Source organism: Chroicocephalus ridibundus, chromosome 18 (assembly GCF_963924245.1).
Source record: "Chroicocephalus ridibundus chromosome 18, bChrRid1.1, whole genome shotgun sequence".
In the NCBI taxonomy this organism is placed as follows: domain Eukaryota; kingdom Metazoa; phylum Chordata; class Aves; order Charadriiformes; family Laridae; genus Chroicocephalus; species Chroicocephalus ridibundus.
In genome coordinates this window covers 6,854,696-6,880,053 of record NC_086301.1, presented here as the reverse complement: position 1 = coordinate 6,880,053, position 25,358 = coordinate 6,854,696, and the positions used below count along the sequence as shown (strand labels likewise).

General features: G+C 48.9%; 1 protein-coding gene across 7 annotated transcripts in view; it reads right to left on the bottom strand.

Annotated features, from left to right (window-relative positions):
• ARHGAP32 (Rho GTPase activating protein 32) overlaps positions 1–25,358 on the bottom strand; it is a 254,756-nt gene that overhangs the window by 15,134 nt on the left and 214,264 nt on the right. For all 7 annotated transcript variants that reach the window (XM_063355088.1, XM_063355086.1, XM_063355087.1 and 4 more), the window contains 6 exons: positions 22,911–23,060; positions 7,964–8,066; positions 4,826–4,970; positions 3,853–3,935; positions 1,405–1,512; positions 104–249 (listed from right to left, as the gene is read on the bottom strand). In XM_063355088.1, coding sequence (XP_063211158.1) covers positions 104–249; positions 1,405–1,512; positions 3,853–3,935; positions 4,826–4,970; positions 7,964–8,066; positions 22,911–23,060 — 735 coding nt within the window. The remainder of the gene's footprint in view (positions 1–103; positions 250–1,404; positions 1,513–3,852; positions 3,936–4,825; positions 4,971–7,963; positions 8,067–22,910; positions 23,061–25,358) is intronic.

Below are 25,358 nucleotides of genomic sequence, written 5' to 3'. Positions count from 1 at the left end.
ACAGTAAAAACATATTTTAAATGTCCGAGGGGAGGCTCAGATACCTATTAAGTGTCTGGTACCTTTTTTGATCAAGGTAAAGCCAGCGGAGGAAGACACGCACCTGCTCCATCGCGTATGACCGAGCTGAGTTTGGAACTGAAGAGGACGTCCACGTGGTTCAAGATGAATTCCACGACGACCGACTGGATCCGCACCTCCATGAAGGCAGCAGTTCCACTGAAGCAGGCAGACTCGATCTGCTTCGATCTGAAAAAAAGGCAGATTAAATGAAACGCGAAGAGCCCAAAGAAGAGGTGCTCCCGTTGGGTAAGGCTTCGGCACGTCTGCTCAGGCAGACAAGGCTTTAGGGGCAGTTAAGAGATTAAATCTCATCAAAGCATTACACAAATGATCACACTGACTAGTGATTTATTTACAGCCAGGTTTTGGGTTCGGGTTCGAGTCTTCCTGAAACGGCAAGAGGAACGCTGGGTCGAGAAGGAAAAGGAGCGTGTGGCAGGTCCGGATCGAGGTAAGTGAACTGCGCACATGAAGTGGGGAGCTTTTTGTGACCTGATTTCCCAACACTGAGAACGGCAGCAGTTTCATGCGGTGGCATTGTACAAAACTCACTGTGGCCTTCTCCCTGATTTTCCCTGGAGCGGGGAATGTCTCCAACTGATCCTGCTCGGCAAGCGCCCCAATAGTCACAAAAGCAAACTCACACGAGATGGTTTGACTGCTTGTGGGGGAATTGCCAGAAAGGAGAAAAGAGCTTACCCTCATTAGCTGCACACGGGAATCTCAGAGATTTCTCAGGTTGGTAACAAAAGCAGTCCAGAAATCAATACAATAGAGCCCAGGGTCACTTTTTTTTTTTCTTTTAAAGCAAAAATTTAAAATTACGTCATTGATTTTAAACTACCCTATTACGCACATTCAAAACAAATTTTAGGGGACAGATTGATCCCAGAGCATTTCCTTAAGTTTGAATTTTTGCAGCCAAAAGCTCTCAAATTACGACTCTCGAGACCTATGCAATGGGAAATCAGTGATGCCACTGCACAAATTCTCCTGGATGATCAAGGACGTATGAGGGGGAAATTACCCTCTCGAAAAGAGGGGTGGGGGAGTCCATCCTTCCCCGCCCCTGCTGAACTGCAGTCAGTGGAACACAATGATACCGGGGTGTTCCCACCGCTAACGGGGGGGCTGTTTCACACCACTGGTGCAGAACCTGCCAGGTGGACTCAAGCCCCTGTTTAGAAGGACTTCCCCTTAGGAATTTTACAGGAGGAGCAGGGCACAGCGGATGAAGATCTTTCTCAACTGCTGAACGTTTTATCATCTTCTGGAGAACAGGTATCTGTCTGTTTTTTATAAAACATAAAAACTTGTATTGAAATGGGGGGGAGAGAGTACCTTAGGAGGTTTGGAGCCCAAACGATTGCCAAGTTCTTCGTGTGCATATTTGTGATGGAGCAGTAATCAGCCAGACGAGCTAAGTGTCTCATTAGGAACTCCAGTGTCCTGGAAAACGGGAGACAGGCACATGTTCAGCACCAATGAGCAAAGCCCTGCTGCGATTTACAAAACAAACCCCAGTTCGTTATTTTCTTTTGGTTTGACAGCTCAGAGAAAAAAGTGTTCAACTGTGTACCCCAAGACTGATGGCAAAGTTGTCTTTAGCAAATAATTACACGGGGGTGGGGTGAGGGGCGTCTCTCCTGATTTGCGCAGGCTGGACGAGGAGATGTCCAAAGCCTCTGCGCTCAGCACGGGGCTGGATCCAGCAGGCACCGAGGTGGACGGAACATCGCGGTGCCACCAGCACAGCAGGATCTAGAAGCCAGAGCGTCCTGGAGACTCATCCCTGGGCTGCTTTACTGCAACACTGCGCAACACAACCCCCCCCTCGCACGGCAGTGCTCCCGAGACCGGGGGGAGCGTGTTGAATGTTAAGCTGGGTGTGGGGGGGGGTATTTACTTACAGACCCCAGGATATTAAAAACCAGCGAATTCTATTGGAGTTCTACTTACAAAATGACTGGGTAGGTATTTCTTACGTGTGTATAAGGCAGATCCAAGGTTAAACCTCACAGGCTTGTAGTCACATAAAAAATAAAGTATTTTTTTTATATTAACCACTCCTGCTACCACCCCTGAGTTGGAGGGAGCGCAAGGTGGTAATGAACGAGCTGATGTCTCCTCCTCGGTGCTGTTGCCTGGCAGCAGCCCGGGCTCCTGTCTGTCTCCCTGCGTACCCTTTTTGGGGCGGGGGGGGGGTGCTCTGGGGCTCACAGTTCCACAGACGGACGATTCCATCTCCAGCACCCTGCCGGTTACCTGCATGGAACTTCTCATCGCGGAATAGCAGAAAAATAAAGCGATTTTTCCCTTTTCCAAGCAAACCTGAGGAAAGGGGCAGCGGCCTCTCCAGCGCTGTCATTTTGCACCCACGTGTCTCCCACGCCCCCCTCCGCTCCGTCACGCACCCCACACCACACAAACACCATAAAGTACAAGTGGTTTTAGGGAAAAGGTGGAATGCACCAGAGAAAAATTGACGAAGGAGATAGTTTATTTTTGAAAAGGTCCTCCGTGAGGCCCTGACCCCTTAATTAACATAAATAAAATATTACAATTAGTTAATGCAAAGTACCAGCTATTAGACTAATTAGTTAAGGCTAATGACCATGTAACAAGTTATTGATATTCAAATAACATATACTATAATTAGTTATTTATACCACTCAGGTGCACCACTGCAATTGTCTAGCTAATCACCAGACATTATGCTAATTAAAATTTAAATATTTATTAGCACAACTTATTATAAGCCGTTATCAATACCCAAATAACTATCTTCATGTGTTACGACTGGCCAGCTATACCACTGAGGGTACAGAATGATCACTGGGTCTGCAAATTAATGTCCAATTACAATAAAACATTAATATGCCAACTGATTATTATCACGAAGTGTTACAATTAGATCCCACTAGCAAACAGCCCTCTGCAAACGCGAACTCACTCCCGGCCCAGCACCGCCACTGCTCCAGCTAATTACAACAGCTATTGATATTTAAATAACTTTCACCATACTTTGTAACGAGCTATTTATACCCATTACGCTACATAATTGGTGAAGACTAGTTACCATGCATCATTACAATAATTAGTTATTAATACTACTTAAAGAATCATTAACACACGGTATCGTATTTCGTCATTAATACCATTCACCGTACTTTTTTGTGATGCCGTTTTACCACACCCTGCCCTAATTTTTAATATTAAAGACCCCTGAGATGTTATTGTCCTTAGTCAAGACTCGTTACCATATATCACAAATCAGTTATTAATACTAATTAGTTTGACTATATTATTCTAATAAGAAGTTGGTGATTTTTAAACCCTATGTTATAATGAGTTGTTCTACTAGAGCTAATTTGCTAGTTACTGCATTGCTGGGAGGGGCGGGAACTGGAGACAAAATACACTCGACCAACCTAAACTGAAGGCCTGAAATGATTCCTTTGGCTACAGTTCACTTCTTTTTAAAATCGCGCTTCCTAGAGCTGGTATCGTGATGCCCACAATAAAACTATTTCCTTGGTGACATCAGCCACCACAAGCTTGTATTTCCCTCCTATACGTAGTTTCCAAGGAAGCCAAATAAGACTATGCAGAGGATATAATGTTTGTCTGGTAATGAGCTAATTAAAATATAAATCAACTTTATATAGCCATAAACCATTCTACTATACAAAGGCACACGTGGCTGTCTTGAGAGGGAAAAGCGACTCACCTCATTTCCCTCCTGAAACGCTAGCAGGAATAAAACAGCGGCGCGAAGGCTGCACTAACCTGTAGTGAGGCGGGGGCAGCTGCTGGATGACATCGTGGATTTTCACCAGCCGTTCCTCGTCTGTAGCTGCAGAAACAGCGTCCTGGAACAAGGCAGGAAGGGATTCAGCTGCAAATGAGACTAAATACCTGCGCCACAGCATCCCGAACCGCGTGCCCAATGCACTGTTCTTCCTTGGTGACGAGGATTGTGTCGCTCTTTACCTTCGGAGAGGCATCTGTCTCTCGGGGACAGACCAGCACACAGATAATGTGACAAAGGCCAAGTAAATCCAGAGCTCGGCCCCTTTATAGCTTAATTGTACAGAGCAATTCCTTGCGGAGGGCGTTCAGCTCCAAGCAGCACTTGCGTCTAATCCCACTCCTGTTCAAGAAATCACTGGGGCATGGCAAACGATAGGGGAGTTCTTGCAAAGCGTGGTTAGTGTCCCAAAAACCTTCTACTGGGGCCCCAAAGTGCAATCAATATGGTGTGGCATGGGGGACGCAGGCACGCGGGAGTAAACCTGAAGGGGAAGGAGAAAAGGGACCTCAAACCTGGGGCGTCACTGCCCTTTTGAAATGGTGGGATGCTACAGAGTCACAGGCCGGCAGGGGTGGGAAGGGACCTCTGGAGATCACCTCATCCAACCCCTCCTGCCAAAGCAGGGTCACCCAGAGCAGGTTGGACATAAACGTGTCCAGGGGGATTTGGAATCTCTCCAGAGAAGGAGATCCCACCACCTCTCTGGGCCGCCTACCAGCGGTGGGACCCTGGTGTGCGGGTAGCTCCTGTATCGGGCTGGTAATTTGAGATACGCACTTCTGAGCTCTCTAAAAACCCCAACTTAGGCAGAAGTAAGACAAAGAAAGGTGTGTGGAAGACAAGTTCAGCTTGCTGCTGGCTCCCTTTCAGTATTTCTCCCTTCAACCTGCGTAGATGAAGCCATGGTCATGCCGAAGTGGGAAGTGAAAGGCATTGCCTCATACTTACGGAGAACTTCTCGTAGAGTTGATAGGTGAGCAGAGGGTTCGGGAGCTCGCGGAAGTAGAGTTTGCAGAGGGAGCCCACGCAGTGAATGTCTTGGATGTAAATATCCTTTGTCAAGTCAGGAATCTGCTCGGAGTCAAACTCGTGGCTGGAAACGAGAACAGAAATAAATGGGCAAAAGGGTTTGAAGAGGCGGAATGAAAATAAAACCCAGCACAAATTGCAGTCAAGAAAAGCAAGGGTTTCCTGATTTACAGGAAAGAAGAGCTACTTAGTCACCAAAGCCACACAACCCATGGTTGTGGTGCTGCTAGACTGGATTTTTCCCAAAATTAGACTTTTTTTTTTTTTTTAAATAATGCATTCTCAGTTAGTTTTTACGGCTGATTGGCTAGTCTGCAATGCCTTTTGCTGCAAGAGGGCCTGTCACAAAGCCTCCGGAGAATGTCTTCCAAGACCACGGAGACAATCAGAAGATTTACCTCCCAAGGGCTGTGACCAGGAGCTGCCTGGAGGAGGCAGAGGAGTTCGCGGAGGAGTTCGCGCAGCTCTGAATGAAAGCTCCTGTCCCTCTGCATTTCAAAAGCCTGGAAATCAAAGCGCTAAAGCAGTGCCATGGAAACTAGTGTGTGCAGAAATTCCTTGGGGACAAGCTGGTGAGCTGAGCACGCCTGGGCTACAAGGGTGAAGAGAGCCAGGAACCACATGAAGAAAAGCCCTGAGCATTCCCTTGGTTTCCAGAGAGCGAGAAAAACCAAAATGACAAACATTTATGAAATAAAAGCTGAGCTTAGAAGGCCAAGGGCTGGCTCGCCGCTAGACTGTGTGCATGGAAAGTGCTGGTTCACATTAGCAGGAGAGATTTGCAGGGACCGGCACCGGCACGGCGAGTCGGGCCACCGGGAGCTGCGAGAACACGGCTGCTCTAGCTGCAGCTCCGCTTCCCTACAATCGGGGGCTTGGTGGCAACATCCCTGGCTTCTCCCCTGTCCGAGCCAGGCAGTTTGTAACACCGAAAGTAAAACGTGCCTCCAGCAGAGCTCAGACACTGAGCTGGCCTCTCTTGTACCCGTGTCCGAGGCACCCAGTGTATGGGCACACCCCTTACAGGATCAGGGAGCAGAGCTCCCCTGGAACACGACCCCAGACTGGGGGCAGGAGAGGTCTCTGCTCCTTCAGACAAGAGGTGAACAGTCCACCCCAGCTCCTCATCCCAAAGACGGCACAGAAGAAGAAATGGAGGTCTCTGTTCTGCCCGGCTGATGGACCGCCTGTGGCCACGCTCCTCAGCTCAGCGTGTTCGGTCCCACAGGCACGTTCTGACTCATCACCTCCTCAGGGCTGGGAGAGAAACTTCTGTCCCGCAGTTGGCTCCGCAGGAGGAGGGAGAGCTCAGGAGGGAGATCAGGGAAAGACACCGACCCACCCCACGCAAATACACTGGAATTCCCTGGCCATGTCCCACCCCACTCCAGCACTCCTGGTACTCCAGTGTATATTCCTAGGAATAAATCTCACGCCGTGTCAGAGACCTACCCCTGCAGAAGCAGAACATAGTGAAGAAAGGGAAGCCCTGCTACATTCAGCCTTCCTTCTCTCTGCGCTGCCTGTTTCGAGAGCTACATGTTATTTCTTTTGACTCCAAAGGAAGATTTTGTTAGCAGAAAAATAAATACAACTTCAATTCTTCTAAAAGCCAGAGCCAGAATCCAGGGACACACACACCCCAACTCAACACTCGCTCTGTTTCGCTACCGGCCAAGTAAAGGCGGTTACTGAAGCGCTAAAGAGCCACCCTCTGTCCCGGAGTCAATCTCCCACGTGGAATAAAACCTCTAACTTTCTCTCCAACCAAAAAACCCTTTAAATCCGGGGGATCCAATTCTTGTACGTGAAACTTAAGAACACTTACTCATTTATAAGGATGCTGCAGCTCTAGCTTTGAAATAAGCCTAATGATGTGTTTATATAGCTGGAAACTCCAGCAACGCAACGTGTCCAACGTTAACCAAACACTTATGAAAATCTGTAGTCATTTAGATGAACAACAGGGACAGTGTCTACAAGTTATGCCATGTACTCCCTTCCTTTTGCCTTTGGAACATCTCCGAAAACTGAAAAACAGGCTGTCACTTCGTCCTCTGCGCTGTACCAGGGAATTATGCCACTAAAGTTTTAGGAAACCATTTTTAAAGCACCTTTGGAAAACAATGAAGGAGAAAATGGTCTTGGCAACACAAAGGGAAAAAATGGACTAGGGCGGAGATTAGGAAGACTGTCCAGCACAAGTCGAAATGGGGAATTAAAGGGATGTAACTGAAGGAAGGGCAAACGTTTTATTCTACCGAGACTGCTGTGGGCAGCAGCTACAACCAGAGCCTCTGGGGCCTGCAGATCAAAGCCTCGGAGCAGATTTTTAAAATGGAACTTGCCGTGATGAGAAACAGGATTAAGCTGAACAGGAATAAGCCCATCCACACAAGGGTTTGTCCAGTAACTGGACCGGCTCGAACGTGTCCATTGAACTCGGGAACTGCTCCTACAAAAGGGATATCCTTTATGGAAAACAGCCCTCTGCGGCCTCTGTGAGCCCTGGGCCCAGGATCAACACTGGAATTAGTCACATCCCACTAGGTCCTCTCAGTCCCTTCACAGCAGAAAAACGCACAGCGAATGACAGGGAGGAAGAACAGGCTCACAAAAGGATCAAGACCATTTACAGTGATGGGAACGGCTCCCGACTGGGAGGACACACACCTCGCCTTGCCCTGCACAGCGGCGCAGCTTGGCAATCCCACCCACCGAGAATTATGCAAGTATTCTTTGCATCCTACCAATTAATTGCTAATACGCCCGGAGTCCAAAGCGGCGAGGAGAAATGTCAGCTGCTCAGAAGGGCTCCAGGAGCAAGAGGAAACGGGAATGGAATGTGACAGCTCAGTGACACCACGATCCCAGAGCCTTCCGATACCCTATCCTGCAGGAAAACCTCCTGCAAAATGAAGTCTACTGAACAACCCGGTGTTGCTCCAGCACAGTGCCAAAGCCGGCGTGCCACCCACGGGCCACAGATTGCCTTGGGACCCCGCGTGTCCCTCAGCCGTCCCGAGCAAACGCGTTTGCCGAACGCAGCGCCCTTACCGTAGCTTCTGGATGTTGGAGGCAATCCCAGAGAGACGATATATTCCATCCACAATGCCATGTTTCTCGATGAATTCAGTGCAGCTCTTGAGGACCTGGGGGACTAAAGAACAAGTGGGGTCGGTTAGTTGAGGACGTCATTGAAGTCCTAGTTCAGGCTGTGGTCTTGTCAGATGCCATAAGCTACACCCAGCTGGGTTATTGCTTTAGTTCTTCCTTCGAGGTGAAAGCCTGTAAGAAATTTAACTTTAGGAGCTATTGAGGAAACTGGTCAGAGATGTTCTTTGCTTTAAAGAAATGCCAGGATATGAATCAGGTCAAAAAAAGTCAATTCTGGTCAAGCAGAGACAGTGCAGGTCCCATCACGACTCCCACAGGAACTGTAGCGGTAAATTCCATTCCAGAAGAGCTATAAAATTGAGTGAATACGTTCTCTTTGGCCAAAGACTTCCTTTGTTTTCAAATCCATACAGGATTAACCTATACTGCTTGGTTGAAGCAAATATAAACATTAAGGAGACGCCACTTTCTGCACCAGGGCCAGGAGAGTTTTTACAACTGATAATTTCATCCCCGGTGTCTACCGGAGCGTGACTGGATTTAGCTAGCTACACAACATCCCACACTCACCGAAACTGCAGACAGACCGGGGCACGACAGAATGGAAAAAATAAGCCCAGAGGATATAATTAGGTGTCAAGTTAATATTCAAGCCGCTTCGCCAACCGATTCCTTCCAGTTGACTTCTCAGCCTCACGCAGCATCCACTGCCGGAGCTGTCTGTCCATCCTCCAAAGCTTAAGGAGGAGCAAATTACTTGATTTATTAAAGGGAGCTACGACTGCCCTGAACACAGAAAGAAAATTAGGATTGAGCTCTTGTGAGCAGCAGCAAATCTCGACGGAAAAAGCTCAGATCCTTGTGGATTCCTCTGCAAACCGCCTACGATGATCTAGATTTATTCCCACATTAGATGCCAGGTCTGATCGATTTGCCATGTGACACAGATTCCGAACAGGTCATGTGGCAAATCCCCTTATATCAAGCAGCAAATGCCATCTGCCAGTCAGTTCTCCTAAGTGCTGCTGAACCCGGATGCTCTGTGCCTTCCCCTCCCCAGCCCCTCAGGGCTTTTCTCCCCGCTTGCAGCAGACACCGGCCCAGCCAGAGAAAAGACTCGTTTTTAATGGTTCCCTGGAAATCAGCTGGTGCATCCTGGCCTAAGGGCACATCTGCTCCACGCCCCACCAGGGGAGAGAACAAAACCTGTAAATCCGTGTGGCGCGTCAAAAGTAAATCAGAAAGACTCCAGGATTACGCTACGAGGCATTTACAGCATCTCGCCCTGTCTGCCAAAGCAAGGGGCAGACTCTGGGCAAGCCGAGCGCTCGTGCATTAAGCGATGGCATAAAAAGAGCCTTGGAAACCAAGTGCTGCTTTTTGGGGAAGGAAAACCAGCCGAGGAGCTCACCTGCTCTCCCCTGGAGGGGCAATGGAAATGTCACCTCCCGCTAAAGCAGCCAGAAGACGTGCAGAAGAGAACCTCAGCATCCACCCGGCAGCGAAAGGTACCTCCCGCGGTGAGCTCGGGGCAGCTCCGCGATTGCTGGCGTTGGGAATCAACCTGCCACACATTCAGGCCTCTGAGCCTGGACAAGCGACAGCTTCTGGCCGCTGAGCGAAGGCACGTTTGGAGAGCACGCTGGCAAGACGCGCGTCAGGCACCCCCAACACTGTTCCCAGGCATGGAGCCTACGGAGCAGGCCAAACAGATGGCCCTACATTCTAATAATGGTTCAAGAAACCAGTTTTGCAGGACAACACTTACCCCTTAATGCAAAAAGATACAACGTGTCTCGAAGAAGAAAGGTTTTAAGGCCTTAAGTGGACAGGGAGGAGTTATATCACGCTCAAGAAGTTGCCAAAAATAGCACTAAAATGTTTTGCTTTGCATATGCGCTGCAGTGTTAGGAAACGAGTGCGACCCAGGTAGAAACGGGTGCAGAAAAACAGAGAGAAGAACCCGGCACCATCCACTGCAGCGAAGGCAAAGGAAAGGCTTCGGGTGCTGACACAGCGGCTTCTTTTCTTCCCTGAGAAGAGAGAGCGCCCCAGACTGCGAGACACGCCAGACTCGCGCTCGTTTTGGTTTCCCTGAGAACCAGGCAGGACCAGCGAGATGCCCACATCTCATGGCCACCGCCACCCATGACGAACTGACGCTGCTTACACGCTTACCCTCGAGGTCACATCTCACCAGGGAGCCCGGGGAGGACGCTGGGCTCAGCACCGCAGCGGCGGCATTGCCTTCTGCCCGCTGCCCCCCGACGAGAGGCCCAAAGGACCGCGTAAAGGAGTTTACCCGAGTTTTGAAGCGGCGTGGCAGGATCTGCTAACGCTCGGCTGCAAAATCCCAAACACTTCAACGGTCCATATTGGTCCATACACCTCAATAGGGGTCCCCTTGGAATGAGCAGCACCCATTGAAATAAATAAGCAAGCAAGTAAATAAATAGCAAATAAAATAAATAAATATAAAAATAAATGCTAAAATAAATAAATAAGGAACTAACTCACTAGCACGTTCCCTGCCTCACTCCTGCCAGGGAGGCCGATGCCGTCGGAGAAGGGCGATGCCCACGCAGCGGAGGGAGCCCCCGCTGCCCGCTCTCCTGTTCCCCCCCACCACGAACCCAGCGAGGACACCCTAATTACTGCCTAATTGGGAGGCGATGCCCCCTGCATGTCTCCAGGGCCGTGTCCTGCTGGGGTTTATCCGGCCGGGTAAACAACCGGCAGGGTAAGAACGGTGTTTATGGACCCCTTCAGCCACGCAACAACCTGTTGTGACAATGTGACCCGGGGCAGGGGAGAACAGGGGGAAGGTGAGGGATTTGGCACCGACAACACACTTCCCAAAGTACTTATTTGTCATGGAAGATCTTGGGCGCAGTTAGAATAATTAATATACACTGAAAAAATTCCAGCAGGCTTGTTCTATGCATTTCCTAATCTGGTTACCAGGACGATCCGTTCTTTAAGCTAAATATATCGTGCCAGCACCACTGATATTTTGGGGGAATTCTGCACGGTTGGAGAAGTGACTGACATTCAAGTAGGGCTATAATTATACGTGAAGGCCCTGTGCTGGAACGGTGACTGCATTTTTCAGCAAAGATGACACCTGACAATGACACGCGTGTTTAACCTCCCTCTCCCCTTCGAGTCCCAAGCCCTTTAGCTAAATACACATTTACATATAGGCATATACACACGTATGGAGGGAACGGTGTCTATTCCCAGCGGAATGAAATGGCCGGATGGCAGCACTAACCAAGACTTAATTTTGCGAAGGTGAAGTGTGCCAAGACCACCACCCACGGCGGCTTCTGGCATCACGTCGTGACTTTTCCTGGTACCGATCTCTAAGGCATAAAGCCCTCCCCTGCTGCAGCTGAACTTCTCAGTGTCCAGGTCCTGATTTTGCCTTCGAGATCCCAACCCCATCACCAGATCTGAACGGGAAAGGTACCTCAGGTGCATCCCAGCGGGAAACTGACGGGGATTTCTTCTCATAGGATGGAGCAGCGCCTACACTGAAATTCTATTAATTACTGTGGTTTCCTGCAATTATAACAACCGGACTTGGTTTGTGTTAACAGCCATAAAGGTCCCCCCGGCTCGGCACGCCGTTTCTGACGGCCACCACGAGCAGCCACTTGGGGAAAGGTGCAGGAGGGAGCAAGCACGGGGTAACGCACAGCGGACTCCTCCAGCCCCAACAATCCTCCGTGTTTACTAAACCCAGCACCCAGCCCTTTCCAGTTCCACGTTCCCAGGCAAGTAACAGGAGGGGAGTAACACTCACTCTTGGTTTTATTCCTTTTCCGAGCAATAATGGTCTTCAGCCGCTGACTCCAGCTCGTCTCACTGGCTGGGCTGCAAAGCCTCACTGGCAGGTGCTACATTCGAACACCAACCTCGCCGTGAGGGTCTCGGCGCCGCGCACATCTCCCGTTCCAAAATCCATCCCCTCCCCTCAGATAACGGGGAGTTCCAGGAAACAAAGCGCAAAAGGCTGGACACGTGGACACGTCTACAAATGCCCCAGCACGTTTCATCACCACAGCAGCCAAAGGAATTTTTTCAACTCATTCCTGAGCATCTCTCAGCTGCTTTGAAAGGTTTATTGCATCTCCTAGGGCTTGTTAACCAGTTAATTGTTTGCCATTAAGAGGAAGCAGAAGTTTTACGGTTTTCATTCTGAAGAACATTTTGATTCATCCTGAAATCAGGCACATTTCCTTTCCTATCATCTTGGGTTCATTTTATTTTCCCTTTTTAATCTTTCGTAATGTTCCCTCCCTGGGCTTGGGGAGGCTTGCTTTATTTTTTTTTCTATTTTCTTAGTACGTTACTGGGATCAGAGGTATTTGTTCAGCCTGGGGAAGGAGGCCTCCCATCAAGCTCCCCTCTAGCGGCGTCATTTCCACAATATTCCAGCAATAAGGGGAAGGCACGAGCCAGGCCTTGGGGCTGCTTAATGGCCCATAGCGCGCTGAAACGCAGCTGAATTCCACACATAGCGAACAAACGCGGGAAACTGAACCTGCGGCTCGGCAGGAACAAGGAAAAGGGAATAAACTGTCCCGAGCTCCACTCTGAACCGCCTGACCAAAGGGCATAACCACGGCTGTCAAGGACACAGAACAGGAACAGGAACAGGAATAAGCAGCATATGAAAAACCCGGACGTGAGTGAAGGAACACACCAGAAGGTCGAGGGCCGGGTTTTGAGCCACAAGAACATAAATGGAGAGACTCAGCCCTAAGCTGCGGTGGAGGCAGCTCCCTGGAAACTGCCCTTGTGGACAGTGAGGAAGGACGGGGACCTGCAGAGGACGCCCCGGTGCGTTCCATCACGGGTGTGCCCCTCTCCCGAGGTTTTGTGACCAGCTGAGACTCCGGAAACTTCCAGACATCTGAAATTAACCAAAGAAATCCTGTCTCCCTTCCCACATTAACACGTGGTTATGCAAGAACCCAACAATGAATATCTTCACCCAAAGAAATACATCTGCTTTTATCCCAATCATTTGTCCTATTTTTAACTCAATTTTGCAAAGAACCGTCCAAGTATTTTCTAAAACACCAGTAAAAAACGTGCAATAATTCAGACCGTAACTTTTTCCAGGAACCTCATTTCAAACGACTCATTTCTGAAACCCTTCCCTCCACCTCTGAAAGTCACGCAGGAGGTGTAACCCAGCAGAGGTTTCACACCTCCTTTTCACTGGGCTGTACCTGCCACCGGCCACTCGTCCCATTTTATACGCACCATCATCTGCACATTCAGAAAAAACAATAAAACAAACTTTAAAAGACTTCTAAGGACTTTTGTCTCACTCCTAAATCCGCGTCCTCCCGTTTGAATCACCGTACGAGAGAGAAGCCCAAGACCAAGCAAACCTCCTCCGAGACGCTCCCTTCCCGATTTCCAAGTGAGCCACATGAAAATTATTTCTGCTGTTGATGAGTAAAGTCCCAGCCCACTGTCACCAGCTGGGCCATTTCCTGGCAACACGCAACGTTTTTATTTGAAGTGTGACTTTTGCACTTGGGGAAGTGCAGGAAGGGAAGAGGGGCCATAAACCCGGAGGTTACCCCGAGGCAGGTACCAGCCCCGGGCACCCGACTCTGATCTTTAAGACTGGACTTTTTTTTAAATGGCAACTCACCCTGCGTAAAACTGTGTAAAAACCAAAGTGCAAAGTTCAAGCTTGAGAAACATAAATCCCGCTGTGTTGCGTCAAGCCAGGCAGGGAGATGACCACGTTTTTCAGGTCCTGGGAGATCAGCGACATTCTCCGTGTTGTGGGAATGTCCGTGCCAGGGCGTTCTCGCACCTGAGGAGCCCAAGTGGTACCGGACTGTACTGGGGTCGAAGACGGGAGCCTTGGTAACCTCCCAGGCTGCACCCACCGCATTCTCTGGGGTTGTTTTTAATACAAAATATCCACAAACGCAGTAAAGATACGACAAATACATGCCTATTTGGACTGAGGGCTAGTTTTCCCTGGTTAGATCAATTACACTTACTACAATAAGTTGAGAGGGGAAAACAGTAGCCACCTCGTTAAAAACAGAGGGATAAGAGCACAAGCTATTCCTGTGCGGACTGCAGCATTTTTTCTCATGTTTGTTCCCCCTCCAGCTGTAGTGTTTCGAAATGCAAATTAATTTTCAACTCCCTGCTGTCCTCGGGGTCACTCAGGCATAAAGAATTTCTCTTCTCGCAGCTGCAGGCAGGGTAAAAAAGACGGGGAGGCAGAAATTGTCTCTTTTCTTAACTGCAAAAGCTTGTTCTCCCTTTTTGCCACCACTTCCCCCAAACAAGTAATTCTCCGCGGGGACCCCATGTACCTCTTTGTAATTCTAACCCCGTACCCAATAATCTCGAGTTCCAGCAATTCAGAGGGCAGCTGGGGAAGCAATAACAGTGCCTGTTATGTTTGGAAATTTGCCCAAAATAGCTCAAAACTATTGGCCTTTAAAAATATCAACTTGTGTGGAAGGAGTTTGTGCGGCCGAGAACGCATCTGCGGGAAGTGGAATATTCTCTCCTCGTCTGCAATTTGGGTCAACTACTGCACTTTTTTGCAAGCTGCTGGATCCGTCCTTTATGTCACAGGGATTTATGGGCGCAGGGCAGCGCATGGGCGCTACCAGATCGGGGACACATTTAGGCACCTAGAATACAATGGCTTTTCCTGATTTACGGAAGTGCTCCAGTGAATTTGGCACCGTTCGGTTCCCAAAAATGCCTGACACGTTGAGATTTGTGAAATTATGCAAACCCAACCAAGGAACAGAATAAATACAGGGGATGCGTACAGGTGAGTTTAGTTATTTCCTGCAGACGTTCACAGGCTACTCTGGATCCATGACAACCCGCCTTACCACATGAATAAATACCATTTCATGTTTATACCACGCTCTTCATCTTCCAAGTGCTTCACAAGTGTTAGAAACCTACCCTTGAGGCACCTTGGGGGCAGATACAGACTATGAGTTTGATTTTACAAGCGTGGAGATGGAAGGGGAGATACCAGACAAGTTCCCCGAGGCCACAGAAAGGGTGTGAGATGGGGTTTGAGCTCCGAGCGCCTGGCTCCAGCTTAGATCTCCTGCTGCCCACGTCCTTTGGAAGTGGCTTTTGATGCAAAAAAATTACTACAAATTGCTAATGATTTCTCAGACACAAAAGTAAATCACCTGGGGAGGAGAAAAAGTTTAATGTATCTCTATGGCACGCAGCTTCTAAACAAGTTTTAAAGTTTCAAGTGCCGGAAAATATTTACCGATGGAAAGCCACGTCCTCCCTATCCATAGGCCGCTGTCTCCTGTGCTCATTCACGGGCACTGACTGACCTGCTGCAATTTCTTGTTAACTAAATAACATATTCCGGTGTAGGATTTGCCCTTCCTACACTATGCATTTCTATACTATGCTATACAACTCTATACTGTACTATACAATCAGTTTCAGTGCTCTCAATAGGACCGTAGCGCACAGAAAAATACTATTAAGGGAGGCAGAAGGAGGAGATTTCCCGTTTCAACACCTGCACTAGGTAGGCTTGTCAGCAAACACCAAATACAACACAAGAGACACCCCCGATTTGCGAGCTGTAGCCCTGTACATGAATCCTCCACTTGCCGCGTGTTCTATTTATGGCTCTCCCTCCCCAGATATCAAGGAGACCATTATAAAAATTCGTGGATAAGTAAGGATGCATTATTTTTCCTGCTGTGCCAATGGAGAAGTCAGGATCCACTTCTTTTTTTAAAAAACTGGCTAACTACTAGATGCCCAAGAGTAAACGAGAGAAATCCCACTTTAAAGGACTTGCCCAAGGTCACACAAGAAATGTCTTAGCAGAAAAGAGAAATGCAAACAAGTCCCTTCAAAATTCAGATTTATGTCCTAATCACGAACTCCTTTAGGCATGTAAGTGCTTAAAAATAGAGACAGAAGTAAACGCGGGATGCCAGATCAGAACCTACTTGGAGGTTTGAAACTTTTCAGCGCGCACTCAAACTTGTCAGCTTGGATTCTCTGAAAATACCTATTAAAAGCACAAAACCACCCCGAGGGTCCATTCGCAGGATGAACCTTCAGCCTCATCCCAGCCAAGGTTCTCCTCAGCCCATTGTAACGACCGCGGCCGATTTCCTGGCTGGGATCTAAGTGTCACCTTAACACACGCGACCGACCTTGTTCGTGCCGCGTTTCAACAAACCTTTGTATAAGAACAAGCAATTATTGCTTACAGAAATCTATTGATGTGGCTGCCAGCATTCAAGTCATACCGATTCCAAGCATATTTGGGGAACCGCGCTCCCGGGATGCCGTGCCGCCCAGAGCTGTTTGCTATTTGAACTGCAGTGGGCACAGGTAGAGCTTGGGGATCTATTTCTGGTGGAAGCTCTGAAAATGCTAAATTAAGTCTTTCTGAAGCAGAAATCTTGGAGCAAAGCAATTCCCTACCAGGGACATCATGAGAAGGTGCTTCAGCCTTCAGAACGTAAACTGGAAATTCTTGGATTCCAGGGGCTGCCTTGTGTTTACAGTTAAAAATAGTATTTAAAGAAAAGAAAAGAAAAAAGCAACCATTTTGTAAATATTTACGACCTTCTACTTTTCAGCAAAGTTTCAGCTTTAATTCTCGTTGGGCGTGTTCAATTTCCTTCCCTAGCAGTAAGACGGAGAGTGGAAACTGGTTAAATTCACCCTCCAAGAGTTAAAACATCGAGAAAAACTAGAAGTAATAAATATCTAAGACTCAGCTGTCCTGAATTCCAAATCAAGGCTCCCTCCCCAGATGGCAAAGGGCCAAAGCCAGCCAGGCAGACTTATTATAACGAAAATTATTAGCTAGTAAAAGGGACTCCTCACATTAATACCAGGAACCAAGGAGATGACATATAGATTACCAAACTTCTGCTTGAGCTAAGGGGAACCAGATTTTTACAGATCCCTGCCAAGATGCTGCCCGAGATCTCCTGCCTTGTGTTTCTCTGTTCTGGTAACGGTCTTCTCCCTTTGCCCAAATCCGCAATAAATCAGCACCAAAGGCAACTACGTCCCCAGCTGCGGCCAGGGGATGGCTGGAAGGGAGGGATGACACCGGAGGACCCAGAACAAGCTGCGAGGTCACCAGAAATCCCAAGGTGCCGTTAAGGAGCTTATCTGAAGAGCATAATGACCAGCACAGGAGAATAAACCCATCCCTTGCGAATAGTTCTTGCTAGCGCCCAGTACGTAACAGGATCAAGATCCCGTAGCTGCTATAATTTGATTTTGCACGCGGTTTTGAAAAGTCACAGCTTTCCTTTTATTTTTTCTCTAATCCTACCCAACTAGTCCAAAATAATTGCTAATAAATTTCATAGAATCACAGAAGGGTTTGGGTTGGAAGGGGCCTTAAAGGTCATCCAGTGCCACCCCCTGCCCTGGGCAGGGACACCTCCCACCAGCCCAGGTTGCTCCAAGCCCCGGCCAACCTGGCCTTGAACCCCTCCAGGGATGGGGCAGCCACAGCTTCTTCATCCCCAACAATGTGGGGAACTGGGAAGAACAGGAAGGACGGAGAGCAAGAATCGTGTGTCTTAGTAACCTCTGCCTTTCACAGGCATTTACCTTCTCCGCACGAAAAGCAATAACCTCTTCCTGTGGGTTACAGATCACTGGTATTTTCTAGTAATTTGAAAATGAGGTCTAGACCCTTCAAGATGGGAAAGTGGTGGATCAGAAATGAGTGCCATTTCTACATCCATCTTTTCCAATTACGAAAGCTGCTGATGTATCAATGCAACGAATGCATAAAGAAGTACAGAAGTTAGCACGTGCTTTTGGCCTACAAAGTCCTCTGACTGTACTGTATGGATGACCTCATGAAATGACCACCTGAGACACCACACCAGGGTTAGCCTGTGCTTCACCCTCCTCGCCAAGAGAGAAATGATCATCGTTATCAAGTAACAGGCAACGGGAACATTTTCAGTACGGAAAAGGAACCGCCAGGATTTTATACCCCATCCCCTGTAGTCCAAGCGATTCCAGCACATTATTCCCAGCGGTATCACAGAATGGCTGGAGTTGGAAGGGACCTTGAAGATCACCGTCGATATGAGCACACGGTAAAGTAAATCCCTCCTCCTCTGCAGCTCGCCGCTCCTCACTCCCAGACGAGCAACGTGGCTTCTCTTGGGCGCCAGAGGCAGCTGAGAACCTGCCCAGCTTCCAACCCCCCTCCCCTCCAGCCCCTGCTAATGGCGATACTGCCGGCTCCTGCGCTCCTCAGAAATTCGGGAGCTGTGGAGAGACGTTTCAAAATATACTGAGGCACAAAGCAGGACATGGGACAGATGCTGCAATGCAGCATTTAACCAGCTCCCACACGAAAATCACACAGCCTCTGCAAGCACAATCCTTTCTAATTGAGGTCGAGCTAAATTTAAGTTCTATTTGGTTTCCTTTGAGAGAAAAAAAAAAATTAGGGGGGAAAAAAATCTCTCTAGCTACAAAGGGAAGAAGGCCTGGTCAGGAGACAGGGATTACGCTGAATTGGCTGCATCTCGCAGCTCCATAAACCAAACTGGCACGGCAGGTGCCAACAGCACCAAACCTACTGGCAACATCTCACAGCTACTCCCTACCACGCTTGGTCTGCTTCCAAATGACGCTTCGCTGGCGGGGGACGTATTCAAAACCCAGAAGGAGCCAACAAATGAATAACACACTAAAATTAAACGGAGACGGGCCTCTTAAGGCAGGCTCTGTCGGGTGACTCGAGCCGACTGGAGAGGTCTTGCACAAACCAACATACCTGAAGGCAGCATCACCACAACCTTTGCTACGTTTACACCCAACAGAGAAGATCCCTCACATCAAAACTGGTTTTACTCCTGCAGGCACCAGCCTGTAATTCAGTGCTGAGATGGGACAGGGAAGAGGAACGGAAAGGACAGACTTTCACTGGAAGCAGCACACAGATGTCCACCCAGCCCAGTGACCTGGAGCACAATTCCCATTTTCCAAAGCAGCTCGGAACACAGATGATTTTGAAAAATACTCCTGTTATCTGCCCGTGACTCGGATCCTCATGGAAGGAACCGGACAATGGCGCTTCCTTCCCCTCGCTGCTGCGGTGTCCCCAGGGCCTTTGGGGAAGGAGGGTTTCACACCCCGCGGAGCTGTAACTCCCACCGCAGAAGGGCCCCATCACTGCGTGGAGAGCTCAAGGCGTCAGCACAAACCGGAATTAGAATAAACACCGGCAAACCCGGGGCACTGCCAACAACGGGCTGGGGCTTGGAGCAACCTGGGCTGGTGGGAGGTGTCCCTGCCCAGGGCAGGGGGTGGAACGAGATGATCTCTAAGGTCCCTTCCAACCCAACCGTTCTGTGATTCTATGAATCACCGCAATCCCCAGCGTGAATCACCAGGCACACGGAAAGATTTCCAGGTGCAGTGCTCATCCCTACCGCTGCCGCTGTAAACATCTGAAATCCTTCCTTCCCTCCCCGTACCTGCTTGCAGTGGTACTTCCGTGTCAATTAACAATATGACAAACTGCATCCTCACCAAAAATGAAAAGGCAGCAGCAACACCAGCCTGCTTGCTCCACTCACCCCATCATACCCAGCCACCCTCCCCTCCGGAGAAACTCCACTCAACAGACACATAACGCCCCGAGGCTGAGCAGAGGCACGTTCTGTCATGCCGGCCTGAGAGGAGCCTTTCAGAAGAGCCGGGGCTCGGCCTCGGCACGAGACTGACCTCAAAAGCTCAGGGAAACCGAGAGAAAGGCGTTCCTGGGTCAGAACCCGGTGCACGCTGAACATAAAGCTTCGCAGGACGGTATCGCTGGGAATCCTGCTCCGTAACAGCTCGGCATCGCTCTCCTCCGACACAGCTCACCCCGATTGATTCTCCTTTTCAGAGAGGCGCGGAGGGAGAGGGATTGCTCACCGAGACAGCACGCTGCGGGAGGCAAAACATTTCCTCTGCGTCTGTGAATTCCCTTCTGGGACACCGACACCCGACAGCAAACACGCTCTTCTCTCGCACAGCAATCTCAGCTCAGCCAGCTGCCGCAACAACGCGGAGTACGACGACGTTAAACCTATTTCAGTTTGTGTCCTTACCCCTTTGATCCTCCGGGACTGCTCCTCTCTCACCATTTCCTATCCAAAAGACAACGTTTCAGATGTTCAGGACTGCAAAATTGGAACCGCTCGTGTTGTTTCACAGCAAATTATTGAGAATTTAGGTTTTGCCACGTTCCCAAAGCTGGTAATTAATAAAATTCTTAACGAAACTCCAGTTTGGTTCAATATTGCATTTCTGAGGAGCACGCGACGGCCTTGTGTCGTGGTTTGGGCTGGGCTGGCCATTAAAACCCCTCTCCCCGCCAGAGTAACTATAAACACCAGACCTAATCTGCCAGAAGTGGGCACTGTCTGAAAAACAGGCCGTTAATTTCAGAGCGCTACAAGAGGCTCACCTTAAAAGTAAAATTACCGAAAATTGGTTCTGTTTTACCTCAAACCAGGACACTTCCCACTCATTCCGACCACTGTGGGGAGTGTCGTCCTCTCCTTTAGTCCTGCTGTACCTTTTTGGGTATTGGGCAGCAACCTGTCAAAACCAGCACTAAGATAAACAAATCTAAGAATGTATTGGGTTCTTTTCTGTTTTTCTGAACCGAGATGCTTTGTGTGGTAATCCCGAAGCCTCACCAGGAGGTACCGCGCGTAGACTTCAGCTCCGGTACTTTGTGCTCCTATAGAAATACTCGCGGATGTTCTGGTTCTGAGGTGAAGGAGCAGGACGGCCCCTTTGCTCCATCTAACCCAGCTTAGGGTCCCCTGTGCCGCTCTCAGCCCTGCAGCTGGCTCCAAGAGTGAGGAATGTTAACGCTACGGAATGAGGGAATCTTAAAATGCCGTGCATGCACGGAGCTCGATGCAGAGGAACCCAGAAACGTCTCCGCAAAACCAATCCCGGGGCTGACGTCACTTGGAAGACAGGTCAGAGAGCTGAATCACACAGAAAAAAAACAACCCCGCTGCAGGAAATGGAGACGTGCCCCTGTTAGCAACATTCGAATTGGATCTGCTTCACCCCAGGGAGTTCGGAAAGAGCTATTAAATCAAGGGTGAAAGCAACGGGTAACTCCTCAGATGAAGAGACCTCATTAGCAGAGCTCGGTCACAGTCCCCCGTCGCACGTGATGGGAGGGACCAGAGCAAGGAGTGAGATCCCAGAGACTGTCAAACAGGAGCCTCCAGTGGAGTCAGAACAGTTCCCTTCCGCACAGGATGGGCCTTCTAATGCTAAATAAAACGTGTGCCCCGTAAAGCCAGGGGGAGAAGCCAGCGCAGAGGGCAGGGAAAAGCTTTTATTATTGCTGACTTGTGCCTAACTAAAATGGACAGGAGGAGGGCTGGGGATGAAAGAGAATTCTCTCTTTCCCATTAATGAGCTCACTCTGCTGGCACGTCTCCTGCCCTCCAAGATTGCTCCCACAGCATGAATATAAAACCAGCTCCATAGCTACCCGGCGGTGTAAATTACCTACTCCTGATGCAGTTCTTACACGGGTTACTGTCTGCTTCTGTCTCCAAACCATCCAGTTTCTGGCTCTCGGATGCTTTTCAAGCCCCAGCAATAAAGACCTCTACTGGTTCCAATTAACAAGCCGATGAGCCTTGCCACAGCCCTGATTCCATAAGAACAAGCTCATATTATCCACCGACTGGTAGTAAAACACTCCGTGTCAGGGAGCGCACATTGCTGTTACCAACTGAATCAGCTGGAAAAAGTGCACGAAACAGCTCCCCACCCTCTGCCATCCCTTTTCCAAAAGGCGCTCATGTGAACGAGGAGCCTGAAGCACCACTGAAAACATAATTGAACCGAGAAACCCCTTTCCTACCCCACACGTCACGTCACTTCTCCTTCAGGCTGCACGCAAAAGCTGGGAGACCCCAGATTAACAACTCTGGCCTAAGAGGTTTACTGCAAAACCTACTGCGTTAGGCGCGGAGCAAAACGACGGAAGAGGCAGCATCCAGCGATGCTGCACCCCCCACTCACTCCCTCGGGGCTTCAACTCCTGGGCTGCAGCCCCGGCTGCTCCACGCTGCTCTTCTCAACAGCCCCCAGCGCGGGCTGTTCACGGGAATGCCCGCGGCTCACCAACCGTGAAACAATTCCAGTCCCAGGCAGGTATCCCCCCGCCTTCACAGCCGGGACTGGAGGTGTCACGGTGAGAGGGCAGGAAAGAGCACTTCCATCTGAGGAAGAGTAGTAATAACTGTCTAATTTTCTCTTGGAATGGACAGCACTTTGCTGCCTCCCCAAACTGCTGGTGGGAAGGCGAAAGGGACCGAGAAGAGCTACGGAAAACTCACCATGAGAAACAGAGAAAAGCAAGGTGTGACAAAACGTAATTTCCAGTGAATTCCTGTAAATCTAGTGAAATCAAGGGAAAAGGCAGAGGAAGAATTTACACTGCAAATTGTGCTAAAATCATACAAAGGTACTGAGTTAGAGAAATGGATGGATTTAACATACAGTTAATTATTCATTGACGCTGACACATAAATAAAGTTTCTTCCCCTGCAAAAAAAACCTCCCTAATATTTATTTGAAGCCTTCAAGAGGTTGAGAACTCAGCCTCAGTGGTTCCATCCATCTTCAGTGCTCCCACCTCGAACCACGATGCTTCTTATTAGCATCAGCCTCAATTTATGTTTCAGCCGTCGATTCTGGCTACGCGTTTCTCCGCTAGTACCAACTCGCCCTTTGCTAGATATGACCACCCCAAAGTAAGATTCCCAAGAGAGGAAGAACTCCGGAATGGATCATTTCTTACCGTCATGGCCAGAGTTGAGGAGATGCTCTCCCAGGTCGCAGCCAAACACCCTTTCCTTCAGGATCCCCCGCTGTTTCAGTTTCTGTTTGGTTGGGCGCGACTTCATGAATGTTCGAAGGAAGGTGATGAGCTTGCCGTGTTTCTTTGACACTGCACAACAAAATAAATAAAACAAAACCCACTTCAGGTTAGATTTGGCTCAGTTGGGCAAGGCCCAGCATAACACATTCTACACAGCATGTAAGAACTGTAGGAACGTTATAGCAATTATTTACAGAAATGGATTTCCCAAGGTCCGACACTAAACAGAGACTCGGCTTTTGTTCTAATTCTTGGCTAGTGCAGAAAGAGCAGGAGAGAGCTGTAATGGAAGAATTTAACACAAAGACACGTTTATCTGCAGAACGGCTTCGGGTGGGAGCGTCCAAAAGCGCCCTCACGGCACCGGCCGAGGGGCAGCACCTGCGAGCTACAATTCCCATCGCTGGAAAAACGAACGAGGCTAAACTAACAAAACCAGTAATCTCATGTGCACTGACAAACACGGTATACAATCTACCAGCAGAAATAAAGGCTTTGTTACTGGCTCTCGTTCTAGTAGTCTTAGGCGCCTCCAGAACAAACGAATGACTAATGACTAATGAATTTAGAGGCCGGTTTTAGCTCTAAGAGCTCTAGACTGCCCTTCCAGCACACCTGCAATTGTCATGGCCCTCGCTGTAGCTGCGGAGGGACCTTTCCAGGGCATTATTAACTCCCGGTGTCTTCTCAAGCCTTTCCAAAACAAACGCATTACTGTCTTTGGTTTGTTGAATAGAAAACTAAGGCAGCTGATTTAAAGAGACGCGGTTTATCCCCTTCGGAATAAATACAAGAAGCCTGCAAAGAGAGGAGAACACAGCTCAGGAGCCATCCCTCCAAACCTCCTGCTCCGTCTCTCTACCGATGGGGCACGGTCTGTGTTACACTGGTGAAACTGGCATAAACTCATGGAAAGTGGGAGGAGAGGCCGAGCCCAGGTTTGAATGGGAAGCAGAACAATGCCCTTGAATGTCAGATTTTCTTCCCGAGGCCCACTCTGAAAGCAAAAGGGCTCCGGCCTCCCCAACAAAAGTGCCATTGTACACATGATTTAAAAGCAGTTTAACTTTGACAGAAGAGCTCTACTGAAAAGAACAAATCGCTGGGTATAAAAGGCTCCAGGAAGCGGTGAAGGCTCCTGCAGCAGCGCAAGGCAACACCAGCCATCACACCCCGCTCCTGCCGCCCAGCCCGGAGAGGGAAGGGAAGACAACCCTCTGTTCCCCCTGCATTAAAGCTGTAAGTACCATCATCAAGTTTCAGCAGACTAACGCTATTTTGAACAAACAACAAAAGCAACAAAGAGCGCTGGTGACAGAGGGGCATCTCTTCGGTGTCACCACTGCCAGTTAACAAGCACAACTTGGAATTTAGCAAGCGGCCTCGGATGCTGGGACCCGGCAGAAGAGATTTATGCAGTGATGCTTCACAGGGACGGACAGGGTGTTCTTCAACCAGGCAACAGGAGAAACCCTGGCCCAGGAACGAGGTTATCCCACGCTATGCTTCATGATGTTTTAATCCCTTTAAACAGCTGAGCATTCGTCCTTCTGTTCTCCCAGGTATTGATGCAGTCCCTCTATTTGTCATAAACCTGATTCCAGCGACCTTAACAGATTTCTAGCTACGAGTAGGGCTCTGCTTTTGGATAAAGTCCTTTTAGCGGCGCGACAGCACACAGCCAAACACATCCGAATATCTGAAACCCTAAAATCTCCGGCAACCCCCACGCCTGCCTTCTCAGCAATCAAACCCGAATCATTTAACAACACGCAGAAGCACTGAGCATGACAAACTGTGGCTATGGGGGCTTTAATTAAAGGAATGTTTTCAGTTTTGACGGGTTTTTTTAATTACACACAGTAAATGAACAGATTGTGCTGACATGCCAAACAAAGTTAGGATAGATTTTGGTTGTATCCATCATCACAGTAAAGTAACGGCTCATTTATCATCTCCTCAGCCCCCCTCAAGAATAAATGGAGGCAGAGTCTGATCCCGACTTGCGTGGAATTGCAAAGGGCTCCCGCCATAGTGCTACTGGAGGCGACAGACCCGAGACGGACACTGCTGCAACAGTCAAATGAACAGACAAATAAAGCAATTATTGGTACGTAAGTATTCATTTGAATCATTTCACCGACTCCGTATACAGTTCTTCGGGAAGCATCTTGCCTGACTTAATGCAGGAATTCTACTAACGCAGGTGACCAGGTCAGCAAGTGACTTTTGGGTGTCACCTGGGGCAATAAACCAGAAAAAGGTGCAACGGATACACTTCCATGATCCAAGGGTGTACTTTGCTTGTTTACATCGCTAACTGGAAAGGAGACCTGAGTTTTTAAAGCACAATAAATCCACTCTGCC